Source organism: Corvus hawaiiensis, chromosome 12, assembly GCF_020740725.1.
Source record: "Corvus hawaiiensis isolate bCorHaw1 chromosome 12, bCorHaw1.pri.cur, whole genome shotgun sequence".
NCBI lineage: Eukaryota > Metazoa > Chordata > Aves > Passeriformes > Corvidae > Corvus > Corvus hawaiiensis.
This window is the reverse complement of record NC_063224.1, coordinates 6,816,335-6,834,634: the sequence shown is the minus strand read 5'-3', so window position 1 is coordinate 6,834,634 and position 18,300 is coordinate 6,816,335. Positions and strand designations below refer to the sequence as shown.

The following is an 18,300-nucleotide window of genomic DNA, read 5'->3' as shown; positions in this document are numbered from 1 at the left end:
AGGTACTTGCTTACTCCATTGAATTATGTCCTCATGACAAATTTCACTACCTCTTTTTCCCTTTGTTTTTGTTTTTAAATCCTGTTCACAGTAGTCTCTGCAAAATGTGTCCCACTTTTACACCACCACGTCATCATGTCACAGAGCATGCTGCCGATCTTTAAATAGGGACAGTGGCTCCCCCAGCAATAACCAGCACCAGCTGTTCACAACCATTTGCCCAAAGGTTTGCTGGACCAGCATTTCCAGCTCATTCCAGATGCCCGCCCTGCCCAAATCAGATCAGTTACATCTCCCCAGGCAAACACTGCTGCAAACACAATCCATAAATAAATCCACCACAAGACTCGAATATTTCCAGCACAAACACGTAAAGAAAACATTACAGCAGTGGGTAATAGAGGAGAACAGTGTGGCTGCACTCCTGTGACACAAGCCAGAATTCCACGGGTCCAAGGGCAGTTTCAGTCTGTCTCCTCTAAGGAGCAGCAAACTCGGTGTTTGGGATCTTCTTCTCCCTGCAGTTCCCACAGGTCCAGCATCCACTGCCCAGCGACACATAGGCTTTGGGGTTCAGGGGATAGTAGAGACTTGAAGGATCTTTCATGTGGATAACGTTTCAAGCTAATTGACCCCTTGCTTCCCCTGAAAGAGGTTAGTGCAACCAGTCCAAAAACCCCACAAAGCTCTACAAAACCCCACATGAAAATAATCAGTAGTAGCACATTCCTCCCACTCAGAGCAGTCAGTTTTCTTACAAGTTGTTTTACAACCTCAGTCCTTTCAAATTTTCTCATTGAAATTTATGGCAGTATCAGCGTTTTCTTGTTACCACAGTATAAATATTGATCTTTTTTGGGCAATGACTTGAAATTTCAAACATCCTGAAGTTTTTGTCAGAAAACTGAGGCAATTCTGTGTGAAAAAGAGGCTGTTATCAAGAAAACAAAACCAAATATTTTTTTTTTCTTACCTTTTTTTTCTTCTCCCAGTAAAAGCTGTGGCTGCCCCATCCCTGGAAGTGTTCAAGGCCACCTGGATTTGAGAAACCTGGTCTAGTGTGAGGTGTCCCTGCCCATGGCAGGGGGTTTGGAACTAGGTCTTTAAGGTCCCTTCCAAGTCAATCTGTGATTCTGTGATTTTTTTCCTAAAAATCATAGAGGAATTTCACACAGTTACAGATGATTTTCAAGCAGCCTGTTGGAGTTCATCTGTAACAATGCCAACAAATGACAATTTTGTAAATAATTTTACATCCTCTCCTGGAGGATGTGTATTCTTTTATTGCAACACCCTGTAGGTGTTGTAATCTTGATTAAGGATAATTAAATACTCTGCTGGCTTTCTGGATGCCTGAGAAGATGCATCTCATCCTAGAATAATACAATCATAGAATTGTTAGGGTTGGAAAAGATCTCTAAGATCATTGAATCAGACCCTTAACCCAGCATCAATATGTTCATCACTAAACCATGTCTCCAAGTGCCACATCCACACATTTTTTGAACACTTCCAGGGATGGTGACTCCAAAATCTCACAGCTCTGAGAAAAACTCATATCTGCTTTTTTGTGACCGTATGTGAGAACTTAATCATGGCCCCTGTTCTTTCTGGGTCTGTCACTCACTGCCCCTCCCTCAAAATAAAGACTAAGTATTTAACTTTTAACACAGTTGAAGCTTGGATGAAGGTGATTGTGTCCCTTTTTCACTAGTGCAATACATAAATAAATAGTGTGTAGTACATAAGCATTCTTATCACTATTTGCTGATAACTTTCTGGAAAGTAAGTACTCTTGACAGTATTTTGCTCTTCAGTACAATAAAAGCTATCAAGAAACAAAACAAACAAAAAAACCCCAACAAAAACAAACAACAAAAAAACCCAACCCAACACAAACAAAAAACCACAGTGTCTACACTTGGTTCAGTGCAGCAAAGAAAGACCCAATAGTTACAGCATTCAGTTGTAGGAACTTTGAGCTCCTGGGTTCTTCAGTGCAGTTTTGAGGGCAGTGGGAGACGGAGAGTAACTCCTAGTTAGGCAAAGGGTCTTCTTTTCTAGCTGAAGGAGAAACACAGTCTTGAGTCTTGTCTTGTCAAACTCTCAGCGAGGCCCTTGGGCACTGGATTGTCCCACAGTCTGCAAGGACAGCAAATGTGTTACTGTAGGACTAAGTATGGTACCCAAGTATCTGGAAGATATGGATCCCAGGAGAGAGTGGGACAGGGCAGGAATGTACATCAGAAGTGAAACCAGGAGGAACGAGAGAAAGAAAACTTTTAAGAACAAATGCAACAACTCCCTGATGGGGACATGACACAACTGGCTCTTAATTTTTGCCTCATTTAAAGCCAGCAAGATTTTCAGTTCCTTTTTTCCCTGGACTTTCTTGGGAGGTGGAGCTGTCCTAGAAAACCCTCAGCTTGCTTGGCTTGTGTCTGTACTCCATGCAATACCCTATGCCATGCCAGCTAACCCAGGGCAGCAGGGGAATAGGTCACATCTGTCCCCAGACTGGTCACCCTGACTTTTCCTTGCTGAGCCAAGACCCAGCCATAGAGCTCTGTGATACCTGCTCACCTTATGAACTGAATTTCTGGGCACTTGGCAAGTTTCTCTGCGAGCTTTTTGGCCCCACAGGCTCCAATGCGGTTTTTCTCCAGGCTGTTTTAAAAATCAAAAGAGAATTTTGAAATCCAAAACAAATCCAGAGTGGAAAACAGCTGAATAGTCCCATGCTGTAATCACCTTAAATAAAATCAGTGCTACTTCAAGTGTATCAGCCAGGCAGGGCTGGCCCTTCGTGCATCATGGAGCAGGCTAAGCAAGAAGTTAAACTGCAGAAGCCTGCCTGCTGTTCCTAATGTACATCCCCCTCTTTGGAAGTCCCGTGATTGAAGGCTCAATGACAGACAAATGAGTCTTCCCAGGGTTTTTCTCAGGGCTGTACTCACTCTAACACCTTCAGCTTTGCCATCTCTGGGAGAGCAGTGGCCAACTCTCGGGCTCCTCCATCTCCAAGGGCATTCCAGGACAGTCTAAAGCAGACAAGAAATCCCAATTGTGAGTGCCACTACTGTGACATTTCCCCTCACGGATTAGCCTGTTTGCAAGAGCTAATCACCTTCTTATCATGACAGGTAAACATTCCCCTGGATTACAAGCTTAATTTTGAGGAGTTTCCTCCATTTCACCACATATTTCCATATATGATAAGACACTAGGGCGTGTCTGTGGACTGTGGTTATCTCAGAGCCCTGCACACCCAGGGAATGAGATGTGGAAGATGGAAATGACTGCTGAGCACACAGCTTTATGCCATGACATGTTCTAGCAGTGTATTTCATCAATTAGTTAATTACTGCTACATTTACCACCGAAAAGTACTTAGTGTACTAAGTACTTGTAAAATATTAACAAGTATTCAGCAGGGTCAGAAGTGCCCTGCAGTTCCAAATAGGAGCAGACATTAAAACAAGAGTGACCTGTGTGTGCTGAAGTGTCTCCCCATCCATCCCCACACTCACATTATCTCCTCCATGGAAGGGCATTGTCGGAAGCCAAGAGAGAGTGATCTTGAAGCATCATCAGTGATTCCACAGAATTTCAAGCTGCAGCAGCAGGGAGAGAACAGAGGGCACGGTGAGCTGGTGTCAGAACCGTGGGGAACACCACGTGGCACCACGTCCTGCCACGCTCTGGCCCAGCAGCCCTCAGTGCCCCGGTACTCACTCAATCTTCTGGAGGCGTTTGAAGCATGGCAGCCCCTCAGACAGGGCATGGATACTCTGTTCCCCAAGGTGATTTTCTGCTAAACTGTAAGGGTAATGGAAAAGCTTTGAGTGGTGCAGAAAAAGCAGGTACCGTCAGAGAAAAGCCACCATGAAAATGTAATTATGTGAACTAGCAAGTTAATAACTACCACCCAGACTGAGGACTGTGTAGACAGCGGGGATGAGCCAGATCAGTACATAGCAATTTTAGGTCAATTCACTGCTTGGTACAGTAGGAATGACAGCCCTGCTGTAACTCACAACCTCAGTCCTTGCAGCAGGGAATTGCTTGCAGATGGAAACACGGGGTTATACTTGTATCAAAGGACAGATCTGCAGCACATCATGTGTTGCATGTGAAACTGGAAATAAAAAGTTATACTGGAGTTAATGACTGGTGTGACTTGAGAGGAAATGACAGTAAGGGAGAGTGAGAAGACGACCTTCCAGTACCTAGAAGGGCTAGAAGGGAGCTGGAGAGAGACTTTGAACAAGGGCATGGAGAGACAGGACAAGAGAGAATGGCTTCAAGCTGACAAAGGGCAGGGTTAGATTGGATATTAGGAAGCAGAAATTCTTCCTGGTAAGGGTAGTGACGCCCTGGCACAGGGTGCCCAGAGAAGCTGTGGCTGCCCCATCCCTGGAATTGTCCAAGGCCAGGCTGGACAAGGCTTGGAGCAGCCTGGGATAGTAGAAAGCGTCCCTGCCTATGGCAGGGGGATTGGAATGAGATGATCATCAAAGGTCCTTTCCAACCCAAACCAGTCTGTGATATGTTTGGCACCATCCCAAGTGCACCTGCCATGTCCTACCTTATCTCTTCCAGCAGCCCACACACCACTAGGGCTCTGGCCAGCTCCAGCCCTCCTGCCTGCCCGATGTTATTGTTATGGAAGCTAACAAAGGAAACATAAGCATTGGAGGATTATTTTGGAATAAAGCTGTAACAAAAGCTCATATTTAACTTGCCAAGAACCTATCCAGAGGTGGTCTCCCACCAGTGAGATTCCTTTTCTAAGTTATCTTTTGATGATGTCTTAGACACAGGCTGGAAGAGACACCTCTAGGCTAACTGAGCCCAGTGAGCTCTTCTAGCTCACCAATTCCTTGCTTTGTTACTATGAAACAGTACAAGAAAGTCCTACATGTTAGAGTCCTGGAAAGACTCCCACAAAAATTTTAAAAATACAATATCACTGAGTTCAGGTAAAAGAAATGACTCAGAGGTGGCTGCACAAAAAAGTGAGGGTCCAGAAAAGATGCTCATCTTTATGCTTACATTCCACCAGAGGCATCAGAAACCAACATACTCAGAAACAATTTTAAGGCTTATTTTACTGTATACTCACTACCTGGTTCATCTCTAAAACTAATGCTGCAAGAGATTAAGCAAGAAGGGTTTATGTGACTTTTACAGCAGAATAATTGTGGAAGGCTTCTCAATCCTGGGACACTGAAATTGCTCTCTAAACAAGACACCAGTGCCTTTTCCCATTCCTTCCTTCAGCGATCCACATATTCCCCAGGATATCCAGCCTTCCTGGTGCAGAGGCTGGCACTTACTGCAGGATCTTCAGGTTGGTCATGTGAGGCAGACAGAGGGCAAGTGTCACTGCTGTCCTGTCTCCAAAACCATTCCTTGATAGTCTGGAAGAAGCAGAAATGAAATGTTACTGGCAGTGAAGTCCAGAGCCTCATTCCTCACCCGTGTGTGACCCACATGGATGTGTGATCCCCATTCCTCACCCACATGTGCCTGGGACTGTGCTGAAAGGACCCAATGTCCCTGATTCAAAGGACTCTGAGGGTGGGAGGAAGAAACAATGAGGTTTTTCAATCCTGCAGCAGAAGTTAAACAGGGAAGTAAAATCGATCTGTACTTCTCTGGAGCACGCTTGTCTCCCTTTCTTACTGAGTTACCTGAGCTGGAATTGAAGTGAAATTGCACTTTTTCATATGTGCTCTTAGTCCACACACTGTAATCTGATGGTTACATGGACAGCTCAGTTTAACTGTAACTTTTTCTTACTCGATATTTTTAAATTTTATTTATTTAACATGGCAGGGCACATTCATTCTTTAAACTGGTCTGGAACAGAACATCAATATATCTGAATATGTAAAGCATTTACCTGTCCACTTCTCCTCCATTTTTGCAGCCACATAGATTAATGGTGATTTCTTGGGCAACACAGGCACTGAACAGCTCTATGCCTGAGACACTCCCTATAAACCTGCAGATTCAGCTCTTGAATCCATTAGTCCACTGATGCAGACTGTACAGTTCTTAGAAATCTTCAAGGCAATCCAGCAACCAATCCCCAAACCCTCCACACCCAGCACCACACATTTCTGTGGTGTGTAGCAGAGAGTTTTTACCCTGCTCTCACAAGAATCAGTGGTAAAACAGATCTTATCTTTATTGAAGCCATATCAGATTTCTATGCCTTGATTTTTGCCCATCTTCCCAAAGGGACACTGGAAATGACACTTACAGTAACTCCTTGATGTGCTTGCAATGGGCAAGAGCTTCCATCAGCTTTTCCCCTCCAGCAGGACTAGGACAATTCCCTGAAAGGCTAAAAGAAGCATGAGACTCTCAGTGACTAAATGAGAACCAGAATGTACCAGCTTAAGATATTTCACTGTTTGCCTGCTGTGATGGGAGACTTGGGTCTCTGGGAAATGATCTGGGGAATTTTAGGTTCTTTTGTCAAGTGCTGAGTAACTCCCGGCCCTGCAGGTACTGGGGGAAGGAGCAGTTGTCCCTCTCGCAGACAGAACTGGGAATTTCTTTTTCTTGCTTCAAGTCATTTCCAGGTTTTTAATTTCAAAAAGGTACAAGGCTTACTCTAAGAGCTGGGCCTAACAAAGAGCCTGGATGCTCTAATTTCTTTTCCCCGGGAGAAGGAGCAGTTTGAATCCACGTCTCGGAGAGCCTTGCCTAGAAGCCATGTCCTGGCTTTGACAGATTCTCAATTTCACCTCTACTTCCACTAGTAAAAGAAAGCAGTGTGGACACACAGGGGGCCACCACACTGGGAACCCTACACACCCCAAGGAAAGGTGCTGCTTGGGTATGAGACTTGTAAGATTCCCCACAGGCTGCAGATTTATTTTCCAGGGCACAACTGAGCCAGAGATCTCCATGTTTGAGCAGCTGGTGAGGGCTGGCAAATGTCTCTGGAGCACGAGGACATAGCCATAACCTTCACCCTCAGGGAGTCTCTGCTCTGCAGAGAAAGTCGTGGCCAGTCCTGGCTGTACAGAGGAAGGGCAGGAGAGGGAACACCTTCCATTGGTTTGGTGGATTGTGCATTGAAAATGCTGGAAGGTGGAACATTGTCTAAGAGAAGGCAGCACAAGGATTCCCACACAGGCTTCCCCACCAACCAGGGCCATGAGCAAAACAGCTGAGCCGAAACAAAGGGACTCACTCGATTTTCTTCAGGTTTTGCATTTCCAGCAGGACAGCAGCAAGATTTATCAGGCCTGGATCTCCAATCTTGTTGTGGCTTAAACTTTAAAGAGAAGGAAGGTTGTGTTGTAAAGGAAAATGCCAGGCAAAGTACAAGATCTTATTTAATGTGTCCCATTTGTTGGATGACACCTCAGGCCTTGCCAGCAGAATCAAAGAGCTGTTTGTCTCAGCTATCTCACAAAAAATTAATAGGTGTTAATGAGGAATTTAAAAAATTGCAAAGAACAATTAAAATCACTGGATCCTGTTGATGGGTGGGAAATTACTTCAGCCAGAATACCAAGACAGGATGAAGAGAGGTTGTTATTATTTTCCAAATTGCTACAGTGGAGAATGGACAGCATCTGGCAAGAGAGAGAGGGAGAAAGCAGAGCAAGCCTGGGGTTGACTTCAGATTCAGATCTTTGCAGACCAGGCAAATTCTGGGTCTGAGGCTTTCCCAAGACAGAAGGGAGTCTCTAGTCCTATTCTGGATCCCAGGGAAGATTTAGATCCTGTTTAATCCATTTTCTACATGACTGCAGCAGAGTGGTGTAAGACCAAAGTTTCATTTTCTGAACATCAAGTTCTGATTTCCTCTAGTCCAAGGTATCTCATACACGAGCATTTTGCAACCTCTCTGCTTTTGTTACAACACCGTGTATAGGCACATTTGGTCTCTCCAAATGTTGGCATTAATGGTCACCTCCTTGCAAGAAAGGAGAAACTTACTTGATTTCCTCCATGTTGTGCATATTCCTCAAGGTTCCTGCGAGTCTGGAGCAGCCATCATTACCGATACTGTTGTGGTTCAAGCTGAAAACAACAGCCCCAGGAAAAGGGACATTAAACCCCTGCTACTCAGCATCTCAAGCCAGGCCAGAGCTGAGCTGCAGTCACATACTTACCTAAGCCTTTTCAGGGATGGCATCTCACAAAGCCCCAGGACAAGCTCAGGGACGGCAGCACTGCTGAGTTTCATGGATTCCAGGCTGAGAGGTGAAATAACAAAGGCACAATTAACTACCTGGGGACAGTCGTGTGAGCACTTGGCACAGAGGGTGGTGGAACAAGGGTGAGAAAGATAGGGAAGTGTATTCCAGTCCCTGTGAATAATTTTCAGTTCTCTTCTGTAACACAATTCTAATGAACCTGTCTGGATTCTGATAAAATACCAGCAGAATCCCAAACCTCTGTTGAGGTTTGAGCAAGAGCCCAGCCCCTCCTGGAGCAAGGTGACCACAAGACAACAAGATCCATGCAAAAAAAACTACCAAAACATTTGATTCTCCATGGAATTCCCTGCCCCAGACTACTGATCTCTGTCTCTCTCACTCACTGTTTGTTACAAATAAAAAAGAATTGTTGCTTCTTCCCTATCTGAAGTCCTCCAGCCATCAGGAAAAGTACATCTGTCCAAAGTACATGCAGAAGAGAGGCCGAAGTTTAGCTAGAGCTTCTAGAAAGACCTGGACAGCCTGGTAACAGCACACTCACTTGAGTTCTTCAATGGCCTGGCAATTCTGCAAGCCTGAGATCAAATAATCGATTCCAGTTGGTGTAACACTGCTAGAGGTCAGCCTGCAAAACAGCAAGGATCAAATAAGGAGATATCAAATAAGGTCTCAGCACACTGAGAAAGAGGAGATTACTCCACTGACAGGCAAACTGGCCCATCCCAAATCCCAGACAGCACAGACATCAGGGACCAGTAAGTTTGGAGAGATTTCCACACCCCTTGTGTGCAGAACTAAGAGGAATGGTGTGAGGCACAGGATTGAGCAAATAATAAATATGTGGAAAAGGTCACTGCTGGACATACCCAAACATCTTCAGCTCTGGAAGGGGTAGCAAAATCCTGACTAGCATTTCTGCTTCATCCTCGTGGAGTTCCACGTGAGACCATCTGCAAGGAGGGAATGACAGGTCTGGGCTATGTCCAGGGGTGGCTAAAGCTCTGTGCCAGGCTCACAGATAAAGCACAGCAGTGCTGGGACATTGATGGAGTGACACAACACTGGTACTTGGCAAAGTCCCATGGGAGCTGGGCACAGGGAGAGTTAGATGATTTCAAAGGATACCCCAGGAAGCCACCAGGTCTATGGGTTTTTTCTATTTTCCATTCAAACATTCCACGTAGGGCACCCAAAGGGCAGGGACTGGGACCTTGAACTGGCCTCTCCCATGCCCTGCTGTGTGTTCAGTATGCTACACTCCCAAGGACAAGCTACTCCCCTCCCAGAAAATCCTTTACAATGCCTGGCAACTCACCTCAGCTCCTGAAGCTGAGCACATTTTTCACAAAGCCTTTGGCAGAAGGAGGAGTTCTTGATTTCTGGCTTGTACAGACTCAGTCTGCAGGATACAAACACACAACACAACTGTCAGTGAGGGTCAGCAGAGCCCACTGCAGCATCTGGTGCCCCCCAGGGACAAAATTAGGGACAGATCAGGGCTTTCAAGTGCCCACCTGGGGCTTTCCTGCCATGTCCCATTTATGTCACTGTTCAGCATAGAGAAACAGAGCCCATCCCCACTGCCCAGGACAAGAGCTGCCTCTTCCTTCAGCTGCACAAAAGGACACTGCTGCTGCTCTCTCTGCACACTCATGCAGAAGCCAACATGTCCTCAGGTTTTTCAAAGTGCTCCTGTTTCCCATTTGCTCCCAGAAAGGTAGGTGGATTTTTTTACGTGTTTAGGTCCAGTATGTGCCTGAACAAGAGCAGCCCAAAGGACACATGCACGAGCAGAAGATTTCTTCCACATGTGTGGCACAGAGGCACTCTGAGACTGAACCCATGGAGACCAGAGCCTTAGACACTCTGAAAATATTTTTCATCCCACAGTGAAATTCTGAGCACACAGAAAATAATGATAAATAGTTGCTTTCTCACCTGCTAATGACTGATTCTACCTTCTCCAGGCAGTTTGGGAAACTTATGACTAATTGGAAGAGGGTTTTATCTTTACATATCCTGAAAAGGTAGAGATTAGAGAACATCATAAAACTGTGAACTCCTGAGGGAGAAAAAATACTATTTTCTGTAGGAAAAATCAGGAGGACCAGATGGGACAGGACTCTGCTGGAAGATGAAAGCTAATCATCCATCTCTGAAGAGGTTTGTAATGTTTAAACTAGCTCCAAAGCCAGCCTAACCTTGGCCCCCTTTTTCCCAAGAGCAACCAGGAACATGGTCTCCTTTCCATTAAACCTTCTGAGTTGTGCGACCACAAACCTTCTAAGCACTTCTACCCACCAGCCATTTGGGTTAAAATTGCTTCAAGTGGGCTAATAGCTCACAAATGCACTGGAGACAGCGAATAAAGAACAGAAGATCCAGGGCTGGCTTCAGTCCCATTTCCTTAAGAGTATCAGGCTAAAAGAAAATATCTGAAAGACACCAGAACCTGAGGTGCCACTTACGTGATCTCAGTAATGTTTCCAGAGACCTGGACAGCCAGCTCAAGAAGGTTCATGACTCTCTCTTTGCACACCCATGGCTCTTCTATGCTGCAAAGGAGAATGCAGGCAGCTCTGCTTTATTCACATGCATGGATCCATCTCTGTCAGCTGAGTGTTCCACACTCTCAATACATGGCAAGGCTGCTTGGCTTAGCAGAGTAATGTCTGCATGGGAAACAGGGTGCAAACTGGCAACAGGCAGAAGTAGCCCAGCTTCCCTGCAGAGGAGTGGAGAATTTGCTACCCAGGTAAAGAGCAGGATGCTCTGGCAGTAGGAATGTGTCCACCAGAATTATCACCCTTCTTTGTAAGGCTGGCAGTGCTCTACAGAGTCAGCACAGTTTCTGGCCAGAGCTCTACACAAGGCTCAGTAGGAATCAAGGAGATAAAGCCAAATAGTAACAGAGTCAGCCATGGAAATTTCTCAGGCCAATGCTACCCGCCTTTGGAAGAAACATGGTTCACTTTTGGTTTTGATGAAAGGAGATTTTAGAAGATCAGACCAGCCTCAGAGCAGTATCTAAAAAAGAACAGTGAAACAGTACCTGATTTTCAGCAGCCCCAGATCTTTATTCAGGGAATGCAAAAGTCTTTCTGCAGCTTGGACTGTCACGTTGTTATTTGAGGACCTGGAACCAAAGCTCACTGTAATGAACAGCTCACAAACGAGCCCACCCAAACGGGTCCAAGAGCCATTAACTCACGTGTACTCTGTCAGACCAGTGCACTTTTCCAGGAGTGAGAACAGCTTTTCCGAGTGCTCTGGCTGAAAGTTGCACTCTGCCAGTCTGAAAGGATGAGAGAGAGAACTGCCTTAGTTCATCACGTTTCAGGCTTTCTGATCCAGAAATCTCAGGCATCAAAGCCTAACCCCACAGAGAAAGAAGGATGGCACAAAAACCTGAAACACCTTTAAGGGTTTCCAAAAACAATTGTGGGAACACTTCAAAAGCATCTGTTGAGGTGTTCTGGTAGAACATTCCTGCATGCTACGGTGGCACTGGTTTTTGTGGCACCCTGTCCTGTGACAGGGACTGGAGGCACACCTACAGGTGCCCAGGTGGGGAACAGGCAGTGGGGAAGCAAAGAGAAAAAGGGATGTGGGATTCTCTGTGATGTGAGAAAGCTCTTCTCTGAAGGTGAGTCAAAGGAAACATGTCAGCTCTTAATATAAAATATCTCCATGCCAGCAGCCAGGGGCATAAAGAGGTTTTGTCTGCCTTGTCCCTAGAAAAAGGACACCACCTTTGCCAAAGAAATCACCACAAGAAGTCTGTAACATTACCTCAAAATCTTTCTTGGGTCATCTCCACTTGTCAGCTTGATGATTAAAGTTGCTTTGGAGCACAAACTGCACAGAGAAGACACGAGTACGAGATTTAGAGGGATAATTACTATTTTTCCCAGTGGTCAGAATTTAATGATACTTAACTCCAGAAAGCAATCCAGCACAGCAGTGACAGAGGTACCTGGCCCAGCTCACCTCTCCCTGAAATAAACTAGCCCAGGGAAATGCTTCAATAATACCTCACTAAAGCTAAATTGGCATAAAGCAGCACTGCTGTTTGGAGAAGGAATCCTGACCTGTCCTGCTTTTATCTGCCTCCTCTGCACTCTCAGCTGAGCTCTGGGGAGAGGTACAAAAGGAGACTTATCTGCTTTAAAGTAGCCCAAAGATTCAGCACCCACATGTAACAGCAGGAATGAATGGAAGTGCCCCGGTTAAAACCAGCTCAGGACAGACCAACTGGTCCCATGAACATAAACACTGATAAGGTCCCACAGATGTGGAGCATGGCCCAGTCCCATGACTGGAATCTGTGAGAAAAGCACTGCATGCCATAGCAACGGGCCCAGAGCCCATGGGGATATTTTTGCCTGAGAGGAAAGGAGATAAAGATGCAAATCCAAGTAAAGAACATGGGAAATTGCTTTCTATTGCCTCTGAAATCTCAACATACTGGAGAGAACCTTAGACAGCAAATGCTGACTCCTGCCCTGAAGAGGTTCATTAACAGATACATACATGACAATAAGTGGTACAGCTGAGTATCTGTGTCTCTATACACAAAAATAACCTGGCCCTGTGGAAAGATAGTTCTGCTTGGCAGCTATGTTTGGCCATTAGAAATGGACATAAACAAATGCTTTAGGCAGTTGGACATAAAGGTAGTTGAAAACGTAGCCCTCATTATTGCCTGAAAATGACAAACTTTCAATAATTAAAAGGAAAACAAGCAGGGAAGAATTAATGAAGAGCAACAGTCACCTGACTTGAACTTCAGTAGTGTTTCCAGATGTGACAAAGGCATTTATGAGATGCAGGACTCCATCCTGAGAAATCCCATTATGGCTGAGACTGCACAAAAGAGAAGGAAGGATTTTCATGTGTCAGGAGTCAGGGTTGTCCCCAGACTCCTCAGCCACAGAGGCAAAATTCCAGTTGGCAAAAAAGACAGAGCAGTTTGGGGGGTGCTGAGACCCTTCAGCTGTGGTCAATGCACAGAACCCCTCCAGGACACAGCGCTGATGACTTGGGGACACAGTAAATGCAGTTTGTTTCTTGCACTTCAGAGGCAGCCGCAGCTGGAGCACTTACTGTCCCACCAGAAAGGGAAGGGGAAAGGCTGCTATAGGACACAGCTCAGCTCACAGCACCTGCGGGTCTTGAGTTACTCAAAGAGGACAACACACACAGAAAAGTGATAAACTGAAAACTCTGGAGGCTGGGTCAACTTCAGTCACACCTCCCCACTCTGGTCATTGCTATTTCCTGCTGACCCTAATAAAAAGACCTTTGCTTATTTCTGCAGGTTTTGGAGCAGACCCTGAGTCACTGTGGTCTGGAGGTCTCATGTTGTGCTCATGACTCAGAGCTTTCCTCCTAAGGCAGGAGAGGGCAAGAAGCACAAGCACCAGCTTCAGGAGGGATCACACCAACACCCCTCAGATTCACTGTGTGTTCTCTTACTTGAGGGAACAGGTACCGGGCACTCGATGCAAGTGGTCCAAGAGGCACCTCAGGCCTTCATCTCCCAGCTGATTCCTGGAGAGACTGAAAGGCAGAAGAACAATGTGGCCAACCAAAACTCAGCCTTTGGAACAGGTTGCCCAGGGAGGTGGGGGTTTCCCCATCCCTGGAAGTATTCAAGACCTGGTTGGACAGGGTTCTGAGAAACCTGATCTAGTTGAAGATGTCCCTGCTCATGACAGGGGGTTAAACTAGATGGCCTTTAAAGATCCTTTCCAAAGCAAATTATTCTATAAGTCTATTATTCTTTTAAACAGCAATGCTCCTCTGAGAAGCTTTGAAGAAAAAGCTCAAATTTCCTGGAATTAAATTCTAGTTTAGCCAATAATGGTCTGTTTAAAACAAACCACTGCCTTATGAAACTACCTCATGCATAAGCTCCAGAGCAAGCTCAAATGAAGAGCTCAAGTGAAGCAACAAATGCCTCAAAACAGTCATGGAGTGAAGATCCCAAGGAAGTTGTCCCACCAGCACAAAAGGACCTGTGTTATTTCCAACTGATTGTGTTTCTCAGCAGTCTGAATGAGCACACATACCCTCGCAGACAGGCTGGGAAACTCCAGGCAATGCTGAACCCCACAAACAGAGCTCTCCCTCAGTGACTCTGCTCAAGGTCATAGTAACACCCCAGGCCCTACTTACTCTACTTCTGCCAGCCACCCGTGCTGCTCCAGGATGTTGCAGAGCTCCTCTACCTGCCCTTCCCCAATGGCACAGCCCGTCAGCCTGTGTGAAACAGCAGGAGAGTTAAAGCATGACCAGCAACCAGCTCAGCCCAAGCACTGAGAACTGCCCACCAGCAGCTGCACTTTTACACCAGTCTCTGTGGAGCATTCATGTTTTTTGCCATCTCCTTGGTGCCAAAATGGAGACACTTGACAGTTTTCTCTCCAGGGGTACTTAGGAACCATTGCTCCCAGCGAGGCTGCAGACACATCTCACATCACACAGATGTTCATATGGAGATTATCACCCAGAATTTGAGGCACACATTTGGAAAACGCAGTGATGAGGGCTCAATTCCGGTGCTTGTGCAGTAGAATTTGGTGCAACTCAAGATGATCATAAGCAGTCCAGAAAAAAAGAGAAAAGCATGGCTCTCTGCCATCCCAATGCATCCAAATGGTTCTGAATTGCACTTTAGCAGAGGAATTGAGCCCTAAATCTTAAGCTGCTAGCCCAAGCTCCTTGGCCACCAGCCCATGAATTCTCAATACAAGAGGCAATCTGGCTCCCTGCACTAGTGCTTCAAACCCAGCCACAAGTGAATCACAGTGAGTGTTCTATGCCAGTACCTGCAGGATGTCCTTTGGCTTCGCATGCTTGCTCCTAAGTGCAAGAAGGCATTTTCACTGGACCTAAAGCAGACACAAAAGACAGCCCTTCAGCACTGATCTTCAAAGATGACAGGCTTTGTAGTCCCTTTAAGGCTGAGCTGCTGGGCTCCAAACAGTCTGAGTGTCTTACCAGACTTCCACCACTCTGACCCGCTCACAGAGGTTGATGGAGTTGAGGAGCAAAACAGCACAACGTGGGGACAAGGGGTTTCTCCTAATACTGTAAAGGAGGCGAAAGAAGAAACAATTAAATCAGGTCCTAAGAAGAGAGGCTCCCATACACCTGGCCCAATTTCCCCATTGTTCATTTGAGACACAAAATATTGGATACGTCCCATTTAACTCAGGATGAGGGAGCAAGGACCTGAAGATTTGAGCATTGGCACCCTTTAACTAAAGGAGAGTCTCCTTTTGTCCCCTTTGACTAAAAAGGGGGTACAGACCAAGGGCTTACACTGAACAACTCCTCTTTGGGGCTACTGGACTAGAGGTACCCCACACTGGAAGCAACCTCCTGACTGGGCAAACTCAGTCTCACGAGACCCTGCAGCTCCTTCATGCTGCAACATCTTGTAAAAGATGGCCAAGTTCCTTCTGGGCTTTTTGTCCACACAGTGGAGTGCCCTAGCCCCTGACAGCGCTTCCCTGGCCCGAATTCCAGCATAAATGGCTGATATGCTGCCAGAAAACACCTTTGGTGTCAAGTGTGGCAGGATGTCAGATGCATGCAGGGGCAGAGCTGGGAGACACTGACCACACAAACAGCTGGTGTGTCAACCAACATTTCCTACACTTGTCGTGGATGCTGGAAGTCGTGTCCCATGGGAGCTGCTAAATGAGGATTATATGGTATGCTGTGCCTAGGCAGATAGCTTTCCTCCTGTCCTTTTTTCCTCTCTGCTAAATACCATTAAAGTGCTGCTTTTCTTCTAGGAACAAGAAAAGAATGGGTGTGAAAGCATTTCTGCATTTTCTTTGCCTTTGTCTACAATTACTGATTAATGCTCCTAAGATATGCTGTGGTATTAACACTTCTCAAACCAATGTTTCATGGCAGCAGTCAAAGCAGGGACCCCAAACATTACCTCAGCAGTGTCAGATGACAGAGGGATGGCAGAAAGCTCAGTAATCTCTCAAGGCTCTGGACACTCAATGAATTTCCAGTCAGACTGTAAAACATGGAAGGAAACAAAACCCAGGAGAAACTGGTTCAATCCCTAATTACTTCTATAACATTTACATGGACGTGCACACACACACGGTGTTATGGGCAAATTCTGTAAAAGGACATGTCCAGAAATGCCATGAAAGTTGGGCAAGATTTAGTCCTTACAGCCTGATCTCTGTGTTTCTCTACATCCTACAGCCAATTAGCATTCCAGTTTCAAGAGTCTTACTTTTCCATTACTGTACATTTATAAAATGATGCTACTGATGTCTTTCATGCAATAGGGGTATTATGTTACTTTTATTTGCTCTTCCTCAGTTTTTGTTCTGACCAATATTCTTCCAATTTTCTTGGTGCCAAGCTCCTGCCTGGAGTGACCATCTCTTCAGGAGCAGAGTTCATGGCTTAGTGGGCCAGGAGCTCTTGCTCTGGCTGTAGTACAAGCCAAGGTCTCAAGGAATAGATGACAAAAATTGTGTCTTGACACAGGACCAAGGAAGATTATGAGAACACATGTGTTCTGGGGTATTCACACACTGATATAGTAGACTTAGGAGAGGCCAAGGTCTCTTTGAAACAGGGCAGTAGGAAGCCTGGGTTTATCTAAGTATCTGGGTGAAGTTCTGTGGGGACTCCCTGGAAAATGTGGTGAGAGGGGAGCTGATGTACACCAGCTGCTACCCTGAACATCAAATCTGTGTCTGGGGGTTGGGGAGACAGACAGACAGGCAGACAGGCTGACAAGTGCACCATACTTACTCAATTTCTGTCAGCTGGGGACATTGAGCCAGGATCTGGCACAGCCTGGTCACATCCTCTGGACCCACTCTGCAGTCCCTGAGACTGAAGCAAACAAAGCACTCAGGAGCTGAACATGACCACAGGATGCCAACATTCCCTGCATATCCCAGAGCCTGACATCCCAGGACAAGGCCCATAGCATCCCTCTCACTTCCACTATATATATATATATATATATATATATATATATATATATATATAAAATATATATTTTTTGCTACCCTCAGTCTAGGACTGAGAAATCAAAACCTGTGACAACCAGATGACTTCACCATCTCTGAGCTGATTCGAGAGAGGCAGTCCACCAAAATACCCATACTTGGGTGTTGCCTCCCTAGAGCCACGTCATTGGTCATTCAGTTGTCTCTGGAGACTGGACAGCATCTTTCCCTGCTCTGCACTGTCTCAGCTCTCCCAGAGGAAGGCTGGAAATGGTGCCTCCTATGCCCTTCTCCAAAAAGGAAATAATAGAAGCCTTTTTGGGTGACAATCTGGCAGGTCTCCATGAGACAAATGTAGTAGCCAGACAGATCTGTCTCTCATTATTTATGGGTAGAAACTTCCCCTGCTGGAAAGCAAGACAATCCCCTCAAACCAAGCAAAAGATGCACTATTTATTTTCCTCTCTGAGGAGACAGCTGAAGGGATGGGTCTGTCCCACACACCACGCTGCACTAAAGACACAAACCCCCACAATCATCTCTCCCTACAGTCCTGGTGACAAAGGGAAGCTGGGGCTGCCATACCAAAAGCACCGTCCTTTTGCTTCCTCCTTGGGATGTGCCAGGGAACCACTTCTCCATCTGCCGGTGCTTCTGGGGAAAGAACAGTTCAGCCCCATGAGTTTTGCTGATGTTCTTGCCCCTATGTAGCCAACTCCCCATGAAGGGGGTGAGGCAGTGGCCTCATGTTCCAATCTGCCTTCCCTCACCGCCTGCCGGAATGAGGCTCAGCCCATCCCCAGAAGAAAAAGAGCCTTATTATCCCTCTTCCAGAGAGTTCTGCATGCACTCAGCACTTGGGCAGTGGCTGTGTCCTGGCCCAGCAGGGAGATGACTGCAGCCTGTATCAGCAGCTGGATGCTGCTGGCTAAGCCATGCCCTCAAGCTGCTGTCAATCCATCAGCCCTGGAACAGCTCACTGTGCGTCCCCCACCCTGGCTGGAGTCTGGAGCCAAGGGGCTCTTTGGCTGACACACCTCAGGGACCACACATCACCTTCTGTTTAGAATTTCACAAGAAGTTTAAAGGGCTTAGATGAGTGG

The 18,300-nt window shown here is 46.1% G+C and overlaps 1 protein-coding gene across 2 annotated transcripts in view; it reads right to left on the bottom strand.

Annotated features, from left to right (window-relative positions):
- Positions 1 to 1,085: 1,085 nt before the first annotated feature.
- Positions 1,086 to 18,300, bottom strand: part of NLRC5 (NLR family CARD domain containing 5) — a 36,272-nt gene continuing 19,057 nt past the window's right edge. For both annotated transcript variants that reach the window (XM_048317031.1, XM_048317032.1), the window contains 27 exons: positions 17,783 to 17,851; positions 16,995 to 17,078; positions 16,153 to 16,236; positions 15,198 to 15,287; positions 15,026 to 15,088; positions 14,373 to 14,456; positions 13,671 to 13,754; positions 12,969 to 13,058; positions 11,985 to 12,050; positions 11,404 to 11,487; positions 11,245 to 11,328; positions 10,661 to 10,747; positions 10,131 to 10,211; positions 9,508 to 9,591; positions 9,059 to 9,142; positions 8,734 to 8,817; positions 8,145 to 8,228; positions 7,969 to 8,052; positions 7,214 to 7,297; positions 6,272 to 6,355; positions 5,340 to 5,423; positions 4,589 to 4,672; positions 3,736 to 3,819; positions 3,531 to 3,614; positions 2,958 to 3,041; positions 2,584 to 2,667; positions 1,086 to 2,142 (listed from right to left, as the gene is read on the bottom strand). In XM_048317031.1, coding sequence (XP_048172988.1) covers positions 2,061 to 2,142; positions 2,584 to 2,667; positions 2,958 to 3,041; positions 3,531 to 3,614; positions 3,736 to 3,819; positions 4,589 to 4,672; positions 5,340 to 5,423; positions 6,272 to 6,355; positions 7,214 to 7,297; positions 7,969 to 8,052; positions 8,145 to 8,228; positions 8,734 to 8,817; positions 9,059 to 9,142; positions 9,508 to 9,591; positions 10,131 to 10,211; positions 10,661 to 10,747; positions 11,245 to 11,328; positions 11,404 to 11,487; positions 11,985 to 12,050; positions 12,969 to 13,058; positions 13,671 to 13,754; positions 14,373 to 14,456; positions 15,026 to 15,088; positions 15,198 to 15,287; positions 16,153 to 16,236; positions 16,995 to 17,078; positions 17,783 to 17,851 — 2,224 coding nt within the window. In that variant the 3' untranslated portion in view covers positions 1,086 to 2,060. The remainder of the gene's footprint in view (positions 2,143 to 2,583; positions 2,668 to 2,957; positions 3,042 to 3,530; positions 3,615 to 3,735; positions 3,820 to 4,588; positions 4,673 to 5,339; positions 5,424 to 6,271; positions 6,356 to 7,213; positions 7,298 to 7,968; positions 8,053 to 8,144; positions 8,229 to 8,733; positions 8,818 to 9,058; positions 9,143 to 9,507; positions 9,592 to 10,130; positions 10,212 to 10,660; positions 10,748 to 11,244; positions 11,329 to 11,403; positions 11,488 to 11,984; positions 12,051 to 12,968; positions 13,059 to 13,670; positions 13,755 to 14,372; positions 14,457 to 15,025; positions 15,089 to 15,197; positions 15,288 to 16,152; positions 16,237 to 16,994; positions 17,079 to 17,782; positions 17,852 to 18,300) is intronic.